Source organism: Notamacropus eugenii, chromosome 3 (genome assembly GCF_028372415.1).
Source record: "Notamacropus eugenii isolate mMacEug1 chromosome 3, mMacEug1.pri_v2, whole genome shotgun sequence".
Lineage (NCBI taxonomy): Eukaryota > Metazoa > Chordata > Mammalia > Diprotodontia > Macropodidae > Notamacropus > Notamacropus eugenii.
Window position 1 is genome coordinate 313,388,531 of NC_092874.1, and position 19,807 is coordinate 313,408,337.

The 19,807-nt window shown below is 38.5% G+C and overlaps 1 protein-coding gene across 6 annotated transcripts in view; it reads left to right on the forward strand.

Moving 5' to 3' along the window:
• Positions 1–19,807, forward strand: part of PTPN3 (protein tyrosine phosphatase non-receptor type 3) — a 302,221-nt gene that overhangs the window by 270,803 nt on the left and 11,611 nt on the right. For all 6 annotated transcript variants that reach the window (XM_072596700.1, XM_072596701.1, XM_072596699.1 and 3 more), the window contains 5 exons: positions 2,950–3,011; positions 7,782–7,928; positions 10,440–10,568; positions 15,611–15,756; positions 17,282–17,417. In XM_072596700.1, the coding sequence (XP_072452801.1) occupies positions 2,950–3,011; positions 7,782–7,928; positions 10,440–10,568; positions 15,611–15,756; positions 17,282–17,417 (620 nt within the window). The remainder of the gene's footprint in view (positions 1–2,949; positions 3,012–7,781; positions 7,929–10,439; positions 10,569–15,610; positions 15,757–17,281; positions 17,418–19,807) is intronic.

A 19,807-nucleotide genomic window follows, 5' to 3' on the forward strand; every position in this document is an offset into this window, starting at 1 on the left:
AGGGTGAGGTGACTTGTCCAGGGTCACACAGCCAGTAAGTGCCTGAGTCCAGATTTGAACTCAGGGAGAGAAATCTTCCTGACTCCAGGCCTAGCACTCTATCTACTGTGCCAACTAGCTGCCCCAGGTAACCCTGACCTCTTCACAAAGAAGGCAGTTTCTCTGTGCCTCACTTTTCTCATAAAATGAGAAAGTTAAATTTAGTGGCCTCTTATGCCCCTTCTTGTCCTAATCACCTCTCTATTCTTTCAGCTACATTTGAACTCTTTAAAAATAAGCACTGAAATTACTATCATCATATTTAAAAAGATAACAGGGCAACAGTTTCAGAACGGAGATTCTTAACTGGGATCTGTGAACCTGGTTTTTTAATATTTTGATAACTATTATATATATTTGTATAACTATTTTCCATTGTAAGTCTACATTTTATATTGTGTGTATACACGTACATACACATATATGATGTGTCTACAAGCCACTCCCAAGTGCCATCTGAATCATATTAAAATATAATAGGAAAATATTTCATAAAATAAAAATTCAGTAGAACATAGATAATCTTAATTATGTTAATAATGGTTTTATATATGTTGATATGTAGTTTATTTAAAAACATTATTGTGTTAGACAGTCACCACACTGATACAAAGGTCTAATACTCAAAAGAAAAAGAGTTTGTGAACCCCTGGTTCACAGCAGTCTGATCTGTGTGGTCCAAAAGCATTTTGGCCCCTACCTGACCATATAGGTAAACAAGGAGTTTGGAGCCTTAGCTGAATTTCAAAAGTCTTTTTCTCTCTCTTATAGTCAATGATGATATAAAAAGGGATGAATAAACATTTGGACCTGCAGGATTTAGGGCTTAAAAATCAGTCAAAAGGATGAGCATCATATAGTAGCATTTCCTCTGGATGAAAACTGGACTGAAGCTGTCTACTCTGTGGAATAAAGTGCAAAGTGTTTTCCTTTCTCTTCCCATCATTCTTACCTGCAGGTAGAAAAGGCCTTTGCTGTTCCTTCCCTACCCTTAGAGATCTCTGAAAAATGAAAGATGTGGCCCCAGCTCTTAAAAAAAAAGAGCTTAGAGAAGTGGGAAGAGATAACTAGTCATGGAAGCAGGGGGTAGGCAGATGGTTCTCAAGAAGTACTGCTTATAGACAGTCCCAGACAGGAGACAAGGCAGTAGTTAAGTGGATAGAGTCCTGGACCTGCAGTAAGGAAGTCCTGAGTTCAAATTTGGCCTCAGGCACTTACTAGCTGTGGGACCCTGGTCAAGTTACTTAACATTTATGTCCCTCAGTTTTCTTCTTTGTAAAATGAGGATAATAATAGTGACTATTTCCAGGGTTGCTGTGAGGAATATTGGTATCATATTTGTAATTAGCTTAGCACAGTGCCTGGCATTTAGCACACAGTATATAAATGCTAATGCTTATTTTTAAAATTGAGGTACCATGAGGAGACCACTTTGACTAAAATGAAAGGAAATTCATGAAAGATAAAATTGGAAAAGTGGATTGGTTGAATGTGAGACTGAGCTGTATTCTACAGGCAATGGGAAGCCATTAAAAGCTTTTGAATAAGGAAGTAACATGATAAAGGTAGTTCTTTAAGAAACCTTTTAAAATCTTTTAAAAATCAATCATCCCTGTTCAGGATAGAGTGAAAGAAGTAAGTTTGAAAGTAGGAAGACCAGTTAATAGGCTTTTGTAATAATCCAAGTGAGAAGTAGAAGTGGGTTGGTAGTGAAAGGAATGAAAACCAAGAGAATAGAAAAATATTAAAAAGAGAAAAACAGAATGGTAGTGTAAAAAGGTCATCAGATTTGGAGTTAGAAGACCTTCATGCATGTCCCAGCCCTGCTGCTTTTTGGCTAGCTGTATGGCCTTGAGCCATCGAGGCAGCGAGATGACTCAGTGGATAGAGCACTGGGCCTACAGTCGGAAAGTTGTTCACTTCTTTATCTCATGTCCAACTCTTCAGGACCTCATTTGGGGTTTTCTTGGCAAAGATACCAGAGTAGTTTGTCATTTCCTTTTCCAACTCATTTTACAGATGAGGAAACTGAGGAAAACAGGGTAAAGTGACTTGCCCAGGGTCACACAACTAGTAAGTGTCTGAGGCCAGATTTGAACTCAGGTCGTCCTTATTCCAGGCGCAGCACTCTAATCTAATCTTATCTGTCTGTCTGTCTGTCTGTCTGTCTATCTATCTATCTATCTATCTATCTATCTATCTATCTATCCCTGAAGTCAGGTAGATGTCACTTCAAATTCAGCCTTAGACCTATATGATCCTGGGTGAGTCACGTAATCTTTGTTTGCCTTAATCTATTGGAGAAGAAAATGGCAAACTACTCCAGTGTCTTTGCCAAGAAACCCCCATATGAAGTCACAAAGAGTCGAACACGACTGAATGAATAACAGCAGCCCTAAGCAAGTCATTCAGTTCATCTCTTGGGGCTTCTGTTCCCTCATCTGTAAAATGAAGGGGCTGACCTGGAATGAATTCTTTGGTCTCTGACAGCTCTGGATCATTTGATGTTATCCAACCCAACATTATGTATTGATTTCTTTCTAGAAGATGCCTAGGGTCATCACCCAACTGCCAAATACTGAAGGGGTCAGTAAGGAAAAAAGCCAGAAATGAGGAAACTTGCATTCTAGTTGTACTCTGCAAGCAATTTGCTATGTAACTGAGGAAAGTTACTTCAATTCTCAAGTCCTTAGATAATTGTCTCCTTTTTTAAAACAGAATTTCTGGTTTTCTCTCAACTATTGTGGGAGTATCTGCAAATGCCACAGTCTTTGTACTGTTTGTTTCTATCTTTATACTGTAAGGGCAGCCTTTATGCTACCAACAATCCCTTGGAGCACAAAAAGATAAAGGTAGTCACAAATTGAACTTTTTTTCTAATAAAATAAAATTTTTCTCTTTTTTTTATAGATGATACCACTCGGGTAGTATTGCAGGAAAATGAAGAATATATTAATGCAAGTTATGTAAACGTAAGTCAAATCTATATTTTTAAAAAAAGAATAGTTACAGCAGCATTTCTTTTAAGTATTGTCTTATAATGTCTATTGTAATTATATATTTCATCTTAAAATCATAAAAAAAGCCACCATACCTTGTTTGATCCACATTAATCTAAGTCCTCATACTGGCTCTTTCACTATATATCTGTGTGGCCTTGGGTAGGATATCACATCTCTCAAACTTTTTTCTTTCTCCATCTAAAAAAATGAGGGTTGAATTAGTTGAGCCCTAAAATCCATTAAGGTTTTTTTTTGTTTTTAATATTTTATTCTTCCCAATTGCATGTAAAAACAATTTTTAACATTCATTTTTTAAAATTTTGAGTTTCAAATTCTTTACCTCCTCTTCCTGAGACGGTAAGCAATTTAATATAGGTTATACATGTGCAGTCATGCAAAACATTTCCATATTAGTCGTGTTGTGAAAGAAAACATAGACACATACGCACACACTCACACTGAAAAATGTAGTGTGCTTCAACATGTATTCAGACTAGTTTTTTTCTCTGGAGAGAGATAGCATTTTTCATTATGGGATTGTCTCAGATCTTTGTATTGCTGAGAATAGCTATTTACAGTTGATCCTCATACAATATCACCATTGTTCTGTAGGGTGTTCTGGTTCTGCTCACTTCTCTCTACATCAGTTCATATAAGTCTTTCCAGGTTTTTCTGAAATTATCCTGCTTGTCATTTCTTATAGCCCAGTAGTATTCCATTACATTCATACACCACAACTTGTTCAGCCATTCCCCAACAGATGGACATCCTTTCAATTTCCAGTTATTCGCCATCACAAAAAGAGCTTCTATAAATATTTTTGTACAAATAAGTCATTTTCTGTTTTTTGAAAAAATCTCTTTGGCATACAGACCTCGTAACAATATTGCTGAATCAAAGGGTATGCACACCTTTATAAGCCTTTGGGCATAATTCCAAATTGCTCTCCAGAATAATTGGGTCAGTTTACAACTACACAAACAGTGTATTAGCATCCCAGTTTTCCCACACCCTCTGAGTTACCTATGAGATTGACTAATAAGACAAAAAAGGAAAATGATAAGTGTTGGAGAAGATGTGAGAAAATCAGGACACTATTATTTTGTTTTTATTTGTTTAATTAACAAGCATTTATTTTCTCTCCCTCCTCTCCCCACTCTAGTTGAAAAAAAAAATAATAAAACCCTTGTAAGAAATAGGTATAGGCAAGAAAAACATCCCCACATTGACTGTAAAAAACTGTATTCCTCTTTTGCAGCTTGCATCCATCACATCTTTATCATGAGTTGGGTAGCACTCATCGTCACTGGACTTCTGGAATCATGCTTGGTCATTGCTTTTATAGAGTTATTAAGTCTTTTAAAGTTGTTTTTCTTTATGGTGGTGTTATTGTAGAAATTGTTCTCCTGGTTCTGCTCACTTCACTCTGTCACTTCATATATATTTTCCTAGGTTTCTCTGAAACCATCACATAATACATTCCATTACATTTATGGAATAACTTGTTTAGACATTCCCCAATTGACAAGCTCCCCTTTAGTTTTCAGTTCTTTGTCATTACAAAAAAAGAGCTACTATAAGCATTGTTGTATATGGGAATCCTTGTTATCCTTCTTTGAACTCTTTGGGGATCTAGGTCTATAGATATTATATCAAAGGATATTCACAGTTTGGTAACTTTGGGGGCATAGTTCCAAATTGTTTTCCAGAATGACTATACCTATTCAATACTCTACCAAAAAAGCATTATTTTCCCACAAATCCTCCAACATTTCTCATTTTCATTTTTTTTCCTTTACCAATATCATGGGCATGAGGTTCTTCTACCTCACAGAAAAACTAAATGCCTAGCTATTAATTCTCTTTCTAATTCTTTCTTCCAAAGTTCTCATTTCTTTTCCTCTTTTTCCCTCCAACACTATCATTTCTTTACCAGATATTTTCTCTAGCACTTATAGTTTATAAAATAATTTTTGCCTCTTTTTAAAACTCTTGTTTTATCTCCTTTAGAAAGTCTAGTTGAACTTGTGCCCAAGCTCTGTTTTCCTTTGAGACTTTGCATATAAATGTTTTGAAGTCGGTCTCTTCTTCCAGGTTTGAATTTTGAGGATCTCTATCATCATAATTCTCTTTATGATAGTATCATTTTTTGTTTATTCATTCTCCCAACCTTGCTTCCTGACTTTGTACTGTATCTTAGGGCCAGGGTCAAGGTCAAAGCTACACAGTTACTGCTTGCTTCTTTTTTATATGTTAAACTTATTCATTTTTATTTTTCAACATTAACTTCTATAAGATTTTGAGTTCCAAATTTTCTCCCCATCTCTCCTTTCCCCCATGGCAGCATGTAATTTAATATAGACTCTACATATACATTCGTATTAAATCTATTTTCACATTAGTCATGTTATAAAGAAAAATTAGAACTAATGGGATAAACCATGAGAAAGAAACAAAAAAGAAAGAAAGAACAAATAATAGGCTTCCATCAGCATTCCGACTTAATAGTTCTTTTTCTGGATGTGTTTGCCATCATGAATCCTTTAGGATTGTCTTAGATCCTTGCATTGCTAAGAGGAGATAAGTCTATCAAAGTTAGTCCTCACACACTGTGGCTGTTCCTGTGTATAATGTTCTCCTGGTTCTGTTCACTTCACTCAGCATTGGTTCATATAAGTCTTTCTGCGTTTTTCTGAAGTCTGCCTGTTCATCATTTCTTATAGCACAGTACTGTTCCATAATATTCATATACTGCAACTTGTTCAGCCATTCCCCAATTGATGGGCATCCTCTCAATTTCCAATTCTTTGCCACCACCAAAAGAGCTGCTATAAATAGTTTTGTATGTATGGGTACTGCAGTACACAGTCTAGGGCTTGAAACTGCCTCCTGCAGTAGACTGCCACCACTTGGCATAGTCCGCATGAGATCTGTGACCAGGCACTGAGTAATGAGTTAGCATTTGGCACCTGTATCCAGAGTCAAGCTCCTCTGTGCCAGATCTGGGACCTCTTCTTGCCCTGATGAATTGCCATAGGCAGGCCCTTACAGTCCCTGCCCTGAAGTGTTTCATATTGCAGTTCCTGCCTAGATCCCATATCCAGTGCCACAGACTTCTTTCTTTTTCCCTGTGGTGAAGAAAAATAAATCATGTGATTTTTTTTCCTTGGATTTCCCATTCAGAATCATGTCTGGTGCTTTTTTCCTAGATCTTTGTGGAATATTTATGGGAGAGAACTTGGCTGTTATTTCCTTCTTTGACGCCTTGGCTGGTCTCCCTCAAATGAATAGCTTTAGTACAAGTGGTACAAAGCCTTACCCAACTACAGTCCTCCTGAAAACTGGAATAGGCCACATACAAGCTAAAGATTCCATGAGATAAATCAAAAGACTGAAAAATAGAAGAAAATGTAAAGTATCTCATATTTAAACCAACTTACCTGGAAAATAAATAAAGGAAAGAAATTCTGCGGAGACTCACAGCTCCTTCGATAGAAATTACTTTTCATGGACCTACCCAAGGGTTAGCTAAATACTATATATTGGAATCAGGAAGACCTGAATTCAAATCTGGCCTCAAACACTTACTTAGGTGTGTGACCAGCAAGTCACATAATCTCTGTTTATCTCAGTTTCCTCAACTGTACAGTGGGAATAATAGCACCTACCTCAAAGAGTTATTGCCAAGAACAAATGAAATGGTATTTGTAAAGCACTTAGCACAGTGCTCAGCACAGCGTAGGTGTTACATAAATGCGTGTTGCTTTCTCCTCCCTTCCTTTGTTGGGAATCACCATTGTCGTTCCCTTTCAATAACAAAACATCATGGTCCCAGCTTCAAGCTACAATGTGGTCTGAACAGATTTCAGATGTTCTCATAAAGAAAATACTCATAATTCAAAAAGGGAAGGAGATAGAATAAGTTTGGAAATATGACGTTTGGAAAGCCAATACGATGAGTGATCTCTGGCACCTAGAATGAACACCAAGCTGAGGTCCAGATTATCTAGGTAATAATTCTAACTCAACAAATTGCTCTGTTGTCACAAATGGCTGTGGCTACCTTTCCAACAGAGTTAAAATATAAAATGCTTTATAAAGTTGAAAACAGGAAAATGCTACTATAGGTGTAGGAGAAGGGGAGGCAGGTGTCCCAAAGAGGCTACTCATAATTAAAAGCTAATTACAATAACAGTAATAAGAGATTATATTTCTGTAGCCCTGTAGCTTACAAAGTACATTTTCACAGTGTCTCATTTGATGCTCTCTAAGGTCATTAGCGTTAAGGATTCTTAGCTCCATTTCTGGAAATGATGGAACAGATCTAAAAAGGTAAATGATTTGACCAAGATCAAATAGTAAATAGACGACTTGAACCTAGGGTTTTTTTTTCAAACTCAGTGTTTTTTTTTTACTGTACTATGTTCAAATTACACCCAAAAAGCTCATTAAAATAGCTTCTAGTACTTCGCCTGCTCAGTTGTCTTTTGAGTATTATCCGACTTCCTTTTGAAGATTGTTTTGCTAGTGTAATGAAGATTACAATTGATGAAATATCACTTTCATTTTTTAGGTTTTTTTAATGACCCGTCTTTCTGAAAGCTAACGTTGATTTTTACCATTATCATCTTACAGAACATTACATTGTCCATGATATCAGCTGAGTGAAAGTGTTTGAAATCCAATTTCATGTCTGTTTTGTAGATGGAACAAATTATAATGAATTATCTCTCCCACTAGATGGAAATTCCTTCTACAAAAATTTTGAACCGCTATATTGCCACACAAGGCCCTCTTCCGCATACCTGTGTGCATTTTTGGCAAGCCATCTGGGATCATAAGTTATCACTTATCATCATGCTGACCACACTCACAGAACGAGGACGGGTAAGTGTCTTTATTTTTAGATCTTAATGAACACCAGCATTCCACCTTTCTTACTTCCAGAGTGTTTGAGTACTGACAAGTGCATAGACACTATTAGTTAGTATTTTGAGGTTTTATCTGAGCTTTATTGAATAACATGGTATATAGAAAATATATTGGGCAGGAACTGAGTTCAAATACCAGTTCTGCTGCTTGCTGTATTGGACAAGTCACGTGACCTCACTGGGTCTCAGTTTTTTCATATGTAAAATAAAGGGATTGGATTAAATGACCTCTGGTCACTTACCTACAACTTTACATTCCATGAAATATCTCTGATTTTATGTGTCAGCTGCATGTTCAGATTACTGTTACATTCTGTTGTTAGCTGTTTCTACTTTGTATCTACAATGCTTTACAAACGTGATTCATTATTCCCTCCCATAAGTCTTGCCCCTCCACTAATGTAAGCAGAGAGGGGGAAACCTTTAGCTCTTTTGTTATAGTTTTCGGTTGGTCTGTGTTTTTAAGAAATTAACTTCTTAAGGGGTGGGGAGGGAGGGAGGTAAAGAAGTTGGAACTCAAAGTTTTAGGAACAACTGTCGAGTACTGTTCTTGCCACTAGGAAATAAGAAATACAGGTAAAGGGGTATAAGGATGGAGACAAGGGCAGAGAGGGATGATAGAAGAGAGGGCAGATTGGCAGACAGGGGCAACTAGAACACTCGGCGTTTTGGGGTGGGGGAGGGGACATAAGGGGAGAAAATTTGGAACCCAAAATTTTGTGAAAATGAATGTTAAAAGTTAAATAAATAAACAAATAAACAAAAAAATATATATGTATAACAAAAAAAAAGAAATTAACTTCTTTCCCTCTTTTCTCCAACCTAGCGAATAAGGATTTTTATTTCTTACCTGATGGGTAAAATATTCCCACTACTCTAATAAGAATTCAGAATAATCATTTCTATAGGGAGGATGCCTGTTTCCATTTTGCTTCCCTTCTACTTGAGCACCAAGACATTCATATCAAGAGTTGTTATTGTTATTCAGTCATTTTGGACCATCTGACTCTTTGTGGCCCCATTTGGGGTTTTCTTGACAAAGATACTGGAGTGGTTTGCCATTTTTTTCTCCAACTCACTTTGCAGACGAGTAAACTGAGGCAAACAGGGTTAAGTGATTTGCTCAGGGTCACCCAGCTAGTAAGTGCCTGAGACCAGATTTGGGCTCAGGAAGATGAATCTTTCTGACTCCAGACCTGGCATTCTCTCTACCTAGTTGCCCCAAAGTAATTAAATAATATTGGTGGTAGTAGGGAAGCTTATGTTATTTTTTTTCATAGATAAGAGCAGTAAAATCCATTGTAGCAGGAAGGTCTAAAATGTAACAACTATTCTTCTGTAGTTAAATCACCTCTCAGAGTGTCATTAAATGCTGAGAGTTTGAACCAATCTAAGGACCAAGGACCTTTGGCAGAAACAGTGGTAATTGTAAATTGTAAATGTTGTAATCCCCTGGTGCAGTCTCGTCTAGTTTAAAATAGATTCTTGTGACTTATCAGGCAGTGAGGGACAAACACCCTTCTGAACAAGGTATAGGACATGTAGTCAGCAAAGACATCAAGCGCCTCTTGTTGCTTACTCGTCTAGGAGCCCACCCTACAGAAGCCAGACTGGTGTGGTATTTCTGATCTCCAGGCTCATCTTTTCAGTTCAGCAGACACTGATTAAATAATTATACCGAGAAAGTGAGAAAGTTTAGTAAGTGGCTAAGACAAACCACCCGGATTTCTATAAAATAGACTATTTTCATGGCGGTCCTTTGGAGAGGTAGGAAAAATGCCATGAGATGTCAAGGGGAGTAAGTCATTAGCAACTGGGAAGACAGAGATGGGGAATGAGATCAGAAAGATTTTTTTGGAGAAAATGGCATTTGAGTTGGGTTTTAAAGGAAGTATAAGCTAAGAGCAGAGATTCAGCAGTCTGTTAGCAAGAGCAGAGATAATGAAGAATTACCTAGGGATGATATTTATAGGTTAGCTTGATGAAAGGTCAGTGCAGTGAGGGATTTTACTAGTGTGATAAATGCTAATGGAATGTTCCTGTGGCTGACCATGGGGTCAAGGCTAAATAATGAGGCAAATGAAGCTAGCTAGCATCAGGGAGATATGGGAAAACAGCACTGAGTCAAGGGACCTCAGATTAAAAGAACAGATTTAGTGTGAGTAGGAAAGGTGGAAGTATTAGATGAATTTCAGGGTTCTGGATTTTGAAGGTGATATAGTCCCAAGATTTCTTCCTACAATTATTTTCTGTCTCTCATCTGTACTTCAGCTAGTGCTATGCACACAGTAGATAGTTGTAGATTTAAAGCTGCAAGGGGACATAAGCAGTCGTATAGTCCAATCCCCTCATTTTGCTGATGAGGGTGAAATCTTGTAGGTTGTATATGCATTTATAGTTTGTCAAAAGGATTTGACTCCTATGAAAAATGGATTAAAGCTAACTGCTCCTTTTGTTTTTTTTGTAGACCAAATGTCATCAATACTGGCCCGACCCTCCAGATGTCATGGAATATGGGAACTTTCGTATCAAATGTCAGTCAGAAGTTTGCACCATTGCCTATGTTTTTAGAGAAATGCTGGTCACAAAAATCGAGGTAAACATCAATAGGTCATACGCTATATTTGGTATAAAGGACAGTAACGTGGTGTCTACGCTTATTTCCTCCTAGCTTATTTGTTACTAGGAATGATATATGATTTTATCTTTGTGCAGCTAGGTGGCACGATAGATAGAGTGCTGGACCTGGAATCAGGAAAATATCTTCCTGAGTTCAAATCCAGCCTCAGATACTTATTAGCTGTAGGACACTGGGCAAGTCACTTACCTCTGTTTGCTTCAGTTTCCTCATCTGTAAAATGAGCTGGAAAAGGAAATGGCAAATCACTCCAGTATCTTTGCCAAGAAAACCCCAAAAGCATTCAGACACGATTGAAATAACTGAACCACAAAAGAATAATGAACTGGTCCTTCCTCGGACCTTCAAATGGAATTTTGAGGATGTATAATCTTCGTTTCTGTGTGTATTTATGTAGACAAAAGCTCCAATACACTATATAAATTTCAAGTATTTCTGTCTTAAATCAAATAGCCTACTTCATGTAGTGCTTTAAGCATTGACAAATTCCATCTCTCTACATATGTACATCCATATATGTGTGTGTATATATATATATATGTATATATATATATATATGTATGTATGTATGTATAATCTCTCAAGAAGTTTGTTCTGATAAATCAGTTTTTGAGTGAGTCATAGTGAACAGAGTACTGACTTGGAGTCTAGAAGTCTGGATGTGAATCCTGCCTCTAACCCTGCCATGTGCAAGTCACGTAACTTCTTCTAACCTCTGTTTCTTCATCGGCTAAACAGTGATGATAATACTTATACTCCCTAACTCAGGTTTGCTGTGAGAAAAACACTCTGCATAAATGACCTATAAATGGGAGTTTTTGCTATTGTTAAATCACCCCTAGGAACTCTCTGTTGCCCATCAGTCAGCTATAATACAAACTCTTCACAGTTAAAAGTTCCTAATTCCTGAACTCTAGGCACTAAACACACTACCCTGGATGTTCTATAGCAGAGGTGTTAGATCTGTAGTTGGTAGTCTACCCAAGTGTGACCTGAACCAGAAAGAAATGTAATTGGGAAATGTTTACTAAAATAAATAAAAACACAATGCAACATAGGTAATGTTTGTTTGTGGTTTTCAAAGTCAGTATGGAGTCCCCTGGGATCTGATCTAGATCAGTGATTCTTAACCTAGGGTCCGAGAAACCAAACTGTCCAAAAATAGATTTCAGAGGTTCTATCAACTTGGATGGGTTAAAAAAAATACACTTTTATTTTCACTAACCTTTGGTTTCTTTTGAAATCCTATGCATTTCATTTTATGGTTTTTTAAAAAAAGCATTATTCTAAAAAGGGGTTCCAAAGGTGTCCCCAGATTGCCAAAGGGATCTAGGACAGAAAAAAAAGATTAAGAACCTCCTTGTCCTAGATAGTCTAGTAAGACCTGAGCACACAAGGCAGCCAGGGAATTCAAGACATATCAAGGGGTGTCACAGAATCATGGCCACCCCAAGTCCCTGAAGCCCCCTAATGGAGCCTTGCAGCTAGTGTCATATTTGATGTCACAGAGATGCAGGTAATAACTTCTCTGCCCAGAACTGTTAGGTAGCATGGCTAGAGACAACAGATGCCTGCAGGCAAAAACAAAACAAATAGAAGATTGGTGGAAGGTCCTTGGCACCTGCAAGAAAATTTTTATTTAAGCTCTCCCATAAAACAGAGTGTGTGCCACTTTGCAGTTAACTCCATAGAGAAGTGATGAAAGTATTCATAGTGGAATAGGTTTATTGGCATGGAGGGGAGGTTAATTTTTTTTCCATCATTATCACTGATTCTAGGTTCACTATTTCCTTCTCCAGTTTCTATTACAGATGAGGAGACTGAGGCAAAAAGGGTTAAGTGACTTGCCCAGAGTTACACAGCTAGTATGAGTCTAAGACTGGAGTTAGGTCTTTCTGACTTCAGTCCTGGCATTCTGTCCACTACCCTCAGGTTGAGATTCAAACTCAGGTCTTTCTGACTCCAAGTCCAGGATTCTATGCACTGTGCCATGTTTCCTAGTGATATTAATACAGTTTGTACGGATCGGTAGCTGTTTGAATGACCCTACTTAAAGACTGTTGATTAATGGATTGCACTCAGCTTGGAAGGAGGTCTCTAGCATTATGCCTTAATAGTCTCTCTTCTGCAAATTGAATAAGCATCGTCTTTCAGTTCTGCAGGTCACATAACGCTGAAAGGGAGGGGTAGCTGATATTCTGGATGGCAGAATTAGGATTCAGAAAGATCCCACTGAGACGAAATACACAAAATTAAATTTAATAAAGGATAACTATATGTCCTGTACTTATCCACAGCATGTAGGGAGAGAAAACAATAAACTGGGGAATGAGCACTCCAAGAAACAGCATTTGGCAAGTTCACCCCATGGGTCTGGTTAGACTATTTAAATATGAGTTTCAGCAGTGGTAAGTGAACTGTTTTCTGGAATAGCAGGGCACTATGAGTGTGAAGGGGTTTCCCTTCCTTCTGTGTGAGTTCTCCATCCCTGGCACCCCTATTAGAAGGTGAACTCACTGAGGCAAAGACCAGGGTTTTCCTTTCTTTGTATCTCGGTGCTGTGCACAGTGTCTGGCACATAACAGACCCTCAGTGAATGCTTGTGGGCTGATTGATGGCCTGAAAGGATGCCCAGCGGGTATGTCTTGAATTATGTGCTCGCCTTGAAGGGCCATTATATAAGCACCGTTTGTTTTATCTTCTGGAACCACATCAGTAAGCAGTAGTCTGCTGTTTGCCGTTGTCTTATAAGATTGGATGGAAGGGACATGTAGCTTAAAAGTAACTTACGTGAAAAAGATCTGGACATTGAAGTGAATAAGCATTTATAGAAGTATATACTCTGTGTCAGGCCCTGTGCAAACTGCTTTTTGTAAATATGAAGTCATTTGCTCATTTAGTGGGTTACAAGTCAGTAGCGTGGTGATGGTGGTTCAGTCGTTTCAGTCGTGTCTAACTCTTCATGATCCCATTTGGAGTTTTCTTAGCAAAGATACAGGAGTGGTTTGCCATTTCCTTCTCCAGCTCATTTTACAGATGAGGAAACTGAGGCAAACAGGGTTAAGTGACTTGTCCAGGGTCACACAGGTATCTGAGACTGGATTTGAATTGACTGGATTCCTGACCCCAGGCCCCAGCACTCTATCCATTTCACCTCCTAGCTTCCCTCAGCATTGGGATATGGCAACTAAAAAGGCTATAATAGGATCTTAGCCTGTGTTGAAGAAATCATAGTGTCCATAATGAGGGAGAAGACAGTCATACTCTAGCCCGCCCCGGTTAGACCACAGTTGAGGTGGTGTTTTCAGTTCTGACCATTGTGTTTTAAGAAGGACATTAACAAAGGTAATAAGCAATTTGATGAAGCCATGCCATGCAAAAGTCAGGTGAAGGAACTATGGAGAAATGTCTTCTAAGAAAAGACTTAGGCATGATCTCCTTCTCCAGGTATTCACAGGGTTTGACAACAGTCTAGGGAGGCAGTGTGGCATGGTGGAAAGAGATGGATTCATGTTCCTACTGTGACACTTTCTTGCAATGAATGGTGGTATGACTTACTCTGAGCCTGAACTTCAGAGTGAATAAATGAATCACTGATTGAATGAATGAAACAGAAAGCACTTATTAAATACATACCATGTGCCAAGCTGTGTGGCAAGTGCTGGAAGACAAAACACATTCAGGTTCAAGGCAAGAGGAAAAGCCTCAGAATCCTTAAATTACACCAGCAGGTCAGATGACAGTGCCCAGGGGTCCGGAGGGCATAAAGCAAACCCTCTTACTTTTGGAGGACTTGAGGACACAGTGACAACGTGGGTAGTAAATCCTGATGGTCTTTCATATCACTGGAAGGTTTGTAGTTGGTGACTCCCACCTCATCCAGATGCCAATAAGATCAAAGTCACTCTTCCCTCCAGGCTGGCCCTGATGATGTCTGTACAACTCAGGTGGTTGTTGGGTGAGAGATGAAGGGAAAGCAAAAATGTAAATTGAGGATAATAATATTCATACTTCAGACATACTATAAAATTATCTACCTCATTGGGGCAGGTAGCTAACACAATGGATTGCACACTGGGCTTGGAGTCAGGCAAGAGTTCCAATCTGGCCTCAGACACCTACTAACTGTATGACTCTGGGCTTAACCTCATCTGTCAAATGGGAATAATAATCCTACCTCCCTGTCAGGATTGTTATGAGGACCAAATGAGGAGATATGTGTAAAGCGCTTAGCACAGTGCATGGAACACAGTAGGCTTTTAAAAAATTCTTCTTTCCTTCCTTTTTGGGAGGACAGTGCTTGATGAATGCTAAATGCTTCAGTACATCAGCTTGCCATCAGACTGGAAGCTTCTTCAGAGACATGGCCATGGCTTCTTTGCATCATCCATGGACTAGGTGTTTCAATCCAGTCAATATTTAATGACCAATCACAGCTTTTGGAATGAATTTTATAGATAGGGACAGTTTCTAATAAGTATTTCAGTGTTGGCAACATTTCTTCTGTTTAGAAGGATAGTTTTGGGGACTGCACCTGAGATTTCATTGGTAAGGAACTCCCAGGGGAGGAAATTGTTCCCCAAGGTAAGTTAGCACTTTCTTTGCAATGTATAATCTTAGAGAGTTGCTGAGCAGGGCTTCTTCAACTTTTTCCACTCACGACCTCTCAGTGCTTCTCAAACTGTGGGTCTCAACCTGGCCTAGAATACTGAGAGATTAAGTGATTTACCCATAGTCACACCAGCTAGAATGTATCAGAGGCAAGACAGGAATCTAGATCTTCCTGACTTTCAAGGCTGGCTCTCTGTCCATTATGTCATGATGACTCTATATAGAAGACCTATGAAAAATGCTGAGAAAAATCATGATGTAGAGGATAGAGGACTAACCTTGGAGTTGAAAAGACCTGGGTTCAGGTACTGCTTCTGATATAGACTAGCTATGTGATGTCACTTCATCTGTCTAGAGTCTGAAGTAAAGTACATCTTTCTCCTCCACAGACAGGGGAAGAACACACAGTTACTCATCTCCAGTATGTCGCTTGGCCTGATCATGGGGTTCCTGAGGATTCATCAGACTTTTTGGAATTTGTAACCTCTATGAGGACAATGAGAGTGGAAAATGAACCCATCTTAGTTCACTGCAGGTATGTAGAGTAAGATAAATTTGTGTTCAGGTGGGGAAGGAAAGGGAAGTCTATAGGCTAATATTCAATTTATGGTGTTAATATTGAATCCTAGAAAGACATGTGCCTTTTTTTTCTTTCTATACCCCATAATCTCGTTGATACTTAATAGTAGTAAACTGGCCCAACTATTCTGGAGAACAATTTAGAGCTATACCTAAAGGGCTATAAAACAGTGTATACCTTTTGACTCAGCAATGCCACTACTAGGTCTGTATCCCAAAGAGATCAAAGAAAAAGGTACAGGACCTATTTGTAAAACACATTTCTAGTAGGTCTTATTGTGGTGGCAAAGTACTGGAAATCCTGGGGCTGCTCATCAATTGGGAAATGTCTGAACAAGTAGTGGCGCATGATTGTGATAGAGTATTGTTGTGCTAGAAGAAATAAGGAGGGAAGTGGCTTCAGAAAAACATGGCAAGACCCAATAAGAATGGCTGCAAAGTTAAGTGAGAACTGGGAGATCATTGTGCATCACAGCAGTGCTGATCATGTGTTGGTTTTTCTGATCAATGCAATAATTCAAGACCATCCCCAAAGACTAAGGATGGAAAATGCTATCACCTCCAGAGAGAGAACTGATGAACTCTGAGTGCAAACTGCAGTGTCATTTTCTCACTTTATTTTTCTTGCTTTTTAAAATGCATACGGCTAACCTCGAAGTTACGTGTTGCATGACTTCACTTGTATAACTGATATATTGCTTGCCTTCTTGATGGGTATAGGAGGATGTGGGAGGAAGGGAGAAAATTTGGAACTCAAAATTAAAAAAGAAAGGATGGCAAAAATAAACAATAAAATATGAAAATGTACTTAACAAGATTTAGAAAACTGTAAAATGCAAAGCCTTGTGATTCATGTGAAGGCATAAGGATCATTAGATGGAAAATAAAAATATCCCCTAACATACTTTCCTACCATGAAAATATTTTCTGTTGTCTACACACTTTAATTCTTGAATATAATGGACAATTACATGTGTAAGGAAGTGGGAGGATATGTTGGTTTTAAAAAACACAAACCATAAAAAGACCATCTTTAATGTTCATTTAAAAATACTAAAATATTTCAATTGGAGCTTTTTATTCCAATTGAATAAAGTGGAATGTTTACTCAACCCCCTCCCCCTTAATTTTAAGGTCTGTGTTTATGGTTTAAATGTTATTAGAATTTGCATCAATTCTTACAGGTTGCCTACATAATATATAAAATCAGAGTTCCCAAATAACTGGAAACACCCACATTGGATATATGCTAGGAATAAATACTCACCTGGGTTGTCTCAAAGAACCTCACAATGTAAAAGAACCCTAGGAACATCTGGTCCGACGTGAACCTGAAAAAGAATCCATTCTACAACATGCCCCTTATTCCCTATCTTTTTTTCTTCAGAAAGATGTGACATCTAAGCCGTGGCATGCCAGTTGATTCCAAGTCCAGACCTGTCTTCCTAATGTGCCATTGCTTTCCTTGTTTCATTTTTCAGTGCTGGAATAGGTCGAACTGGTGTGTTGGTCACTATGGAAACAGCTATGTGTTTAATTGAAAGAAGCCAGCCTGTTTATCCATTGGATATTATCCGAAAAATGAGAGACCAGCGTGCTATGATGGTGCAGACATCAGTGAGTTAGAATGTTAACCTAATTCCAGATGATGGGGAGTCCTTGCTAAGATATTTTCATGCTAAATGTTTGATGTTAAAATTTCTGTAAAATATCCATTTTACTTGGTTATCTTCAAAGGTAATTAATAGTCTCAGTGTCTTATTCAGTGGGCTTACATTTTACCTGCCAATTTAATTTCTGTAGATAAATGCATCACTTTCTTTAAGTGTTCATTCTAAGTGAGATGTGAATTCAGCACATTCATTTGATGTGCATTCATTAATTGCAGACTGTGTGGATTTCCACTTTCTTATATATTCTGCCTTCCACCAGAGGTATAGTCTGTAGTTGGAATGAAAACTCTGTTATTCTCTTTGAATACATGCTGTTTGTCTAACTTATTTCAAGGTCAGATCTTGCCTAAGTGGAAAACACTGTACCTCTGGGAGTAAATTTGGCTCCCTTTGTTCCCATAAAATACCAGGGCCATTTTAGCTCATCCAAAACTACTTTGTGTACACCAGTGAAAAGACTCAGAAACTGAGATCTTTAAAATGCACACGCACACACACACGCACACGCACACACGCACACACATGACTATCTACCCTTTTTTGTGTTAGGATAGTGCAGGAATACAGTTAACCATTTCTGTAGCCTAATTGTTATTCACTTGAGTCCTGCAATTTAATATAATTGTCTCCCTATTTTGTTTGTAATTTTACCTGTATGATAAAGACAGCTTAGAATACTGGCTTCTCTACCAAGAGTTTGGATCCTATCTTTTAGTGTTTTACTATTAATAAATGGATGTATTCATGAAGTGATTCAAATTAAATAGAGAACAGGGAAAGGAAGGAACTGCTATTACTACAGCACTGCTCTTAGAGCTCCTACACAGCACTATACTTTTTAAACAGACAACTGAAGACTTCTGTGTATAGGACATAGTGACACGACTGTCCTGATAAACCGGGAGGACGTAGACAATGCTTGCAATTGCTTTAAGGCTCTCTCTTTTAAAATTTCTTCAAATGTTATTGCCACATGTTTTGTTCTGGTAAACAAGTTCCTTCAGAAGTCATTTCTACCGTGGGAGACCTCTGCCCCTGGGAAAGTATCTGCCTAGGCTTCAGTGAACTTATCTGGAGAATGAGGGGTTTGAAACAGGTGTTGTCTCAGGTCCCTGCTGAGCCGGGACATTCCCTATGGCCTTGGAACACTAATCTCTCTTGGCAGTAAAGCACTTTGAAGGAAAGAGTTGCAGGGTACTAGTCAGTGTTGAGAATTCAAGTACTTCAAGATTTCTGACTTCCTGCCAGGTACCTGTAGGTTCTACCTACAGGTACCTGACAGGAAGTAAGCAGGACCACATGTGTTTAACAGAAAACACTCCTGGAAACAGTAAGACAGTTACTCCACATGAGGGACCCAGACCTAGGGCTTAGAGCACTACAGAAGGAAGAAAGCAAGAGGAATTAATTACCTAGGCAGTAAGCTAAGGTGTGCTCACCAGCTGCCTCTCTCCCTTAGGGCACTTAATATCTGACCAATCAAAATCAGCTTCAGGAATCCCTGACCCAGGGTTGTCTTGTTCTGGCCACGCACCGCATCATAGCCAAACATGGTGATTACAATGCTGAAACTCCCTGTGCTTTCACAATTAAAATCACGATATCACATTCACCAGGGAATTCCCTGCCTGCAAGATTTGGGATTTGCCTATTTAAAATTGAGTTTGGGCTGCTTTTGGCCAACTTTTATGCTCCTAGGAAAGCAAGGTGAAGAAACTATGGCCTGACCTGGTCAGGTTTCCAGGAGTGGTAATTATTGATAATAACTGGTCCACACTAGGTTAAGTAGCTTGAGCCTTTTATCTTTGAGCCTTTCTCAGCCTTTCTTCTTCCGGAACATTAGGGAAAGCAAGAAAAGAGGTTGTATCCTAAGTTGTTTTTTTTCCTTCAGATTTCACTGGGTAGCGCTAGCTAGTACAGCGGATAGAGCGCTGGGCCTAAAATCAGGAAGCTCTGAATTCAGATACAGCCTGAGACACTTACTAGCTGTATGACCCTCAGCAAGTCACTCAGCCTGTCTTTGCCTCAATTTCCTCATCTGTAAAATGGGGATATTGTTGAGGATAAAGTAAGAATACTAATCATAAAGCACTTAGCACAGTGCTATATAAATATTAGCTACTTTTTTTCATTTACTAATTTCTTATCCAATGTCTGTAAAAATGAATTCTCTCATACTCCCCACACAATTAGGATATTTTCCCTTCTAAATGGACTATTTCGAATGTTCAGGGTTTTTTCCCTCCCCCAAGTGGGGAAAAAAACAAAACAAAACCCTTATAACAGATATGCTAACAGATACAACATATTTGTAACAAGCAAATATGGAACAAG